We start from the raw sequence: 6,021 nt of genomic DNA, 5'->3' as shown, positions 1-6,021 counted from the left end.
TAGGTCATCATCGAAATTAATGCAAAACACTACTTCTTCTTCATCCTACTCTCCTTCTCGAGGTTCTGTACAAGTAGGTGCAATTCCGGTCACTATTCCGATCATCGGTGACCCCAATTCCGCACCAATATCATCTTAATCTCTCAGATTTTTCATAGAATCCAGAATCCCCTTTTGTTTCCCGGCAAAATATATAGGTATTTAATATTTTGCTGTTACTTTTTTTTGGCGATGAAAGTTGCGTTTATCTGGTTTTATTTTTTGGTGGTTTAAATCTTCAATCAATTCTCTGAATTATACTCCCGAAGGGTTTTAAGGTATAAAATTCAGAAGACTTAAACAATTTTGATCAGTATTCTGGAGCAGAATTTTTTACTGATTCAAGTGATTTTTTTTATCTATCCCCCTTTTCAATAGCCTTGTTTTAACGAAGATGAAATGCAATCTATTGTGTTGGTAAATTTAGGAACAAAATCTGACAAAGCGCAGAATTTTTTATTAGTTCAACATAGATATTGATGTAAAATTAGGGATGCATACTAAAGGTCAAAACTGGAATTATTTCTTTATTCATTTATGAGCATAGCGATGTTTTTTTAAAGGTGGAATTAACTGTTTGGTTTTTGTTGATTTGTGTATTGCTTGTCGTCTTGAGTTCATGGGGTAGGACAATGATCTCTACCTGCACATGGTGTCCCATTACTGTTACCATCACCCTACAATTTCTTTGTTTTTAGTTTTCTAATTTTCCATCTTTTTTACAGTGATGTTTTTTGTCATTACCTGATCTAGTTTACTTCGAGAAACCTTGTTTGTTCCAAGAAAAAGTTGGGAGTTTTCCATTTGATTCGACAATGAGACTGTAATTTCTGTTTATTTACTTATTTTTTCCCTTGTATTAAGTTCTTGGGTGACAGCGGTTGCGTGTGGGAGCATTCAATTACAATTAATCACTCTGTGGATGTGTTTCTGTGGGAGGGCTGGTGAACATATAATTTTCATTGAATTCCCTTTCATGAAAGGGAGTTGGTGGGGGAAAGAAGGGGCAGGACAGAATGGCTAATGTGAGTGTACCTTAATGTGTGTGTGAATTGCATATGCAGCTCCAACCATGACATTCTCGTGAGAGCGACAATGGCTGGGGGACCGGGACTGAGATCAAGAAAGTGAGATAAAATATCCATGGGATGCCATTCTTGGCCTAGACAGCTTTACCAGTGGTTGTTCTACTTCCCTTTTCCACCATTTCCAATTTCCTTGGATTCAAACTAGCTTCTCTCTCTTACTTGTAATAGTGACTGAAACTTGTATTTACTCTTTTGCAACTGTCTTTCTCATTATAGGCCTAGTTGCTATGTGATCTGGGCTGGGGCAGATGGTTGGAGTAAATCCCATTTGTATTTCTTTGCTGGATTTTGTGGAATTGAATGGTTTGAGATCTGATTGCCTGTAAAGATGTATTCTTTTGAGAATCTTTTCCTTTTTCTTCATGCCTATTCTTCTTTTCTTGCTTTATCATGTATGGTATCTTACTTTTGCCTTCACATTTATCTGGCAGATTTTCAGAGTGGAAAGGATCTCCTTTAAGAAGCATTTGTTGAATTGTCAATAAATTAATTGGGTTCGGTGATAGCGTGTCTCCTAGTGTGGTCATGCTTGCAATGAGATGATCACAAACATTAATGAGGTTTAGTTTGCTCCATTTGGATGGATGTATGTGAGTCAGAGAAAGCAGTGTGGAAGCAATCTACAACAGTGACTTTGAGACGACCACTTGTTTCAGCTGACAACAAAAATGCAGCCGCCACTCGAAGGTCCCGAACCAGAGAGGTTAGCTCGCGGTATATGTCGCCAACGCGATCTGTCGTGGCTGCTCCAAAACGCTGCCCCTCACCAAATGCCGGGAGGGCATCCACTGCCTCAACCGTGCCCTTGCCAAAGAGAGCTGTATCAGCTGACAGAAGACGCCCGACTACACTAACATCACCACGTAGTCCTTCTCCATCGACACCAGTGCAGGATACAGCTGCCGCAACGCTAGTGAAACCAAGAAAGACATTGGTTAATAACTCATTGCCAGAGTCTTTATGGCCATCTACAATGAGAAGTCTCAAGGTTTCTTTGCAATTCGATGGTAAGAAAGAAAGCACGATTTCTCGTATGCCGTCTGATCGAACTCTGAAGCCACCGTCAAATGTAGCTCGCAAGAGCGAAACACCATCTCCAAGGAAGCCCACACCAGAGAAGAAGAGAGGCCCTCTCAAAGGAAAGAACTCTACTGATCTGTTGGAGAATTCTAAACCTCTTGATGGTTTACCATCTTCTCTACTAGATCAACATCGATGGCCAAGCAGAACGAGTGGGAGAGCATCCTCTATCGCTAGCAGAAGTGGTGCTACTGAAAAGGTAAACCAAACTTCTTTATCTCAATCTAGGATGGCTACTACGCCTTCCTTCAGGAGATTATCTCTGGGTGGGACAAGTAGACCTGTAAGGAAAAGTGCGAGCGATCTTATTATGCCTACGTCACATGTTGAGATCGAAAAGCTGATGTTTTGTGGAAGTGCATTTTATGATGATTCGCAAAAGGTGCAGAGGCCTTTCTCTTCGAGTTCATCAGAAAGATCATCATCGATGAGTGCAGTGGCTAGGACTCAGTCATTGCCAATCCCCAGATCACGCCCCTCTTCACCCTCGGTGTCCAGAGTGGTCAGTCCATCACGAGTCACAATTGTTCACCCGCCTTCTAGAGGTTCTAGTCCTGCTAGGATGAGGCCATCGAGCCAATCCAGACAACCTCAGGATACTTCTGTACTTAGTTTTATCGCAGATATTAAGAAAGGCAAGAAAGCTGCTATTGACATTCAAGATGTCCATCAGCTAAGGCTGTTGTATAATAGACATTTGCAATGGCGATACACAAATGCTCGAGTTGATGCTGCAATGCATTCTCATAAAGCGAAAGCAGAGGTTCGTGTCAATATATTTGGAACTTAAGCTGTTATATGTTCCTTTAACACACCAACACACTATCTTTTTCCTTGATTGTTTTATGGAGGTTCATAATTAGCTTGTTTTTAAAATCAACTCACGGAGAAATTTCAACCGGGGTACTAACTATGAAGAAGGAACTATATTTATTTAAACTAACTCGTCTCTTTTCTTGTTTTTTTGGCAAGATATGTTTCTGATCATCGAACTTTATTGATTATGTAGAAAATATTATACAACACATGGAGGACAATCTTAGATCTGTTGGATTCAGTCAGAAAAAAAAGATCTAACCTCCAGCAGCTGAAGCTTAAGTTGAAGCTTTATTCAGTTTGGGTCAATCAAGTAAGACTTATAAGTTATAACTATAGTGACGCTTGTATGTGAATTCTTCATGTGTTTAATACATGCTTTCTGCGGTTTCCATGCTTTGTTTGGATATGTGGAAGTTCAGTGCAAAAAGAGCTGCAAACTGCACATCTGTTGATTTGGGTTTTAGCTCAATCTCTCTGATGAAGTAAATATTTCACTAATCAGCACAAATATTCTAGCACTGAACAAATATACAAATGTGAAATCTTTATCATGCTATGCAACATATAGAATTCACTATTCAACGGAAGCCATACAGAAAATTAAAACTGTCAGTCTTGAGTAGGAAAAGAACTTGCTAATACTGATGAGTTGAAAAGATCATGTCAGTCAATGTCCTGCAACTATTGATACTATTGGAAGGCTTTTCTTCAAAGTACCTCATCTTCACAAAGGCTATCCTAGCTATTTGTTACGGTTTTGTCAGGAAGAGGTCTGAATGTGGTATGTTTATGCCATCAGATTGGTTTAGCTTTTCAAGTGTTTCTGAATATATTTCTATTTTATATTTTATTTTCTTTATTAGCTCGATTGATCCTATAATGCACATTTCCTGTAGCATACTTCAAAACCATCATTGTTTCTGTTTGTTATTCTTGACTGTTTTCCTTGAAATGGTATCATCATGTCTTACTGTCCACATATTCAACATTTGCATCACTTCCATACTTAGTGTCTTTACCATATGCCAGTGTTTGGTTGAGAGACTCCTTATATAATTTCTAATTGGAATTCAACTTGATCAGGCGAGTTGTCTTGTTGAGTGGGCTTCAATTGAGAGGGACCATACTAACTCAATGACCTGGGCCATCCACGATTTGCAGGCTAGTACTCTTCGGATTCCAGTTGCTGAAGGAACGAGGGTATGCTAGTTGACTAAATTTTGTAAAAATTGTACTATTTCATTTGATCATTCTTTGTTTTTCAGGTAGATATTAGATCTGTCAAAGGAGCTGTATGCTCTGCTGATAATGTGATGAAGGCTATGGCATCCTCTTTACGCCCCATTCTCCATCAGGTGAGATCTTTCATATTATAGGTGTCTACTATACATGCAATCTCGTCTCATGAATATGTTACCCTCTGGCATTCTCCTTGTGTATAAGACTGACCGTATTAACTTCTTGTACAGGTAGAGAGTATGAACTCCTTGGTAGCGGAACTTGCTGATGTTGCAGCACGTGAAAGAGCTGTGCTTAATGAGTGCGAATCAATTTTTTGTTCCATAGCTGCTTTGCAGGTAAGGGTTCCTTTCATGATTAATGGATGTAGTTTGAATAGATTTCCCATTGAGTTAGCACATCATCCTATTCTTCGTCTTGTTCCATGCCAAAGTTCAGTGCTGGCTTGAATACATTCATATCACATTGTAGAAAGCATCATACTACCTCCGTTCCACAATAGCAATCACTTTTGGTGTGGACACGAGTTTTAAGAAATGTAAAGAATAGTGGGTTCGAAAGTTAGTGGAATGAGTTTTAAGAAATGTAAAGAATAGTGAGTTCGAAAGTTAGTGGAATATGAGACCCACTTTTTTATATTGGGCATATAATAAAATGTGAGTGGAGTGAGTTACTGGAATGTGTGGCCTACTTACCATTTATGGTAGAAGTGAAATATGACTCATATTACAAAATGTGACTCTTATTGTGGGACGGATGTAGTATCATACTCCCTCCGTCCCACTTAAGATGACAAGTTTTCCTTTTTAGTTATTCCCAAATAAGATGACACATTTCTTTGGAAAATTTATTTCTCCAATTAATACATCCAACCACTTTTTCTCACTCATATTTAAGTATTCATCGTTCTTTATCTCTCTATTTTAATACTTGCACCCACTTTTCTCTCTCTAATTAAACATATTAACTAATAACTCCTAAAATCCCGTGCCGGCCAAAAAATATGTCATCTGGGACGGAGGGAGGACTATATAGTGACTAGTGACCAGAAAATTGAGATTTTGATAAAGATAGGAATGAAATGACAATTTCTTTGCCTTATTATTTACATTTTCATACTATTCCCTCTTTCATTCCATCTTATCAAGCAAATTAATAGAATGAAAGCCGGAGTCACGTTTCATTCTATCATACCAAAAAGGGCTTAGTGATCGGACATGGTTTGTTTGTGCAGGTAGAAGAAGGCAGCCTGAGAACTCATCTTTTGCAAATGAAGCAATCTTGGAGAGGTGACCAACTTTCCCTATTTGGGTACTAAGATGATTTCAAGTACGATGATGCATGCTAACACACCGCGGTTTTTGTATATGAAATACTGTACAACATCATCTCTTTCCTTTGTGAATGTATATCAATGTTTCTACCTAATAATATTACTTTAATTATTTTTAGTTTACTTTTCTAATTTTATTACTTTGATTAGGTATTAGTAAATAGGAGAATGTGAAAGATATTGAAATATATAACGAAAAATTCTTCGGCGCTATACATCGTGGGCATCACTTGATGGGTTCTAATCACCTTACAATATTTCATTATTGTATCATTTTATATATATGGCAATGGCATCCAGGAATGAATTAAACACTCTTTGTTATTGTCCTCGACAATTCGCAACAACTAATTTTTCATTTATTTTTGGAGGCTCTACAATATTTCATTTTTTTGGCTTCAGTTTTAATAAATTAATACTTAA

General features: G+C 37.9%; 1 protein-coding gene across 4 annotated transcripts; it reads left to right on the top strand.

Moving 5' to 3' along the window:
* The first annotated feature begins 221 nt into the window (after window positions 1–221).
* On the top strand, window positions 222–5,721 carry LOC121795726 (AUGMIN subunit 8-like). Of its 4 annotated transcripts, XM_042194319.1 has the most exons (8): window positions 222–1,220; window positions 1,344–1,457; window positions 1,559–2,970; window positions 3,217–3,336; window positions 4,110–4,226; window positions 4,292–4,381; window positions 4,496–4,603; window positions 5,500–5,721. In XM_042194319.1, exons 3-8 carry the CDS (start codon window positions 1,708–1,710, stop codon window positions 5,581–5,583), a joined length of 1,782 nt encoding a protein of 593 aa, XP_042050253.1. In that variant the 5' UTR covers window positions 222–1,220; window positions 1,344–1,457; window positions 1,559–1,707; the 3' UTR covers window positions 5,584–5,721. The 4 variants fall into 4 exon arrangements, with proteins under 4 accessions (XP_042050253.1, XP_042050256.1, XP_042050255.1 ...); XM_042194322.1 differs by lacking the exon at window positions 222–1,220 and having other exon boundaries at window positions 1,232–1,430; XM_042194321.1 differs by lacking the exon at window positions 222–1,220 and having other exon boundaries at window positions 1,232–1,449.
* Window positions 5,722–6,021: the final 300 nt, after the last annotated feature.

Source organism: Salvia splendens, chromosome 3 (genome assembly GCF_004379255.2).
Source record: "Salvia splendens isolate huo1 chromosome 3, SspV2, whole genome shotgun sequence".
NCBI lineage: Eukaryota > Viridiplantae > Streptophyta > Magnoliopsida > Lamiales > Lamiaceae > Salvia > Salvia splendens.
The sequence above is the reverse complement of the archived record's forward strand: the minus strand, read 5'-3'. Positions and strand labels throughout refer to the sequence as shown.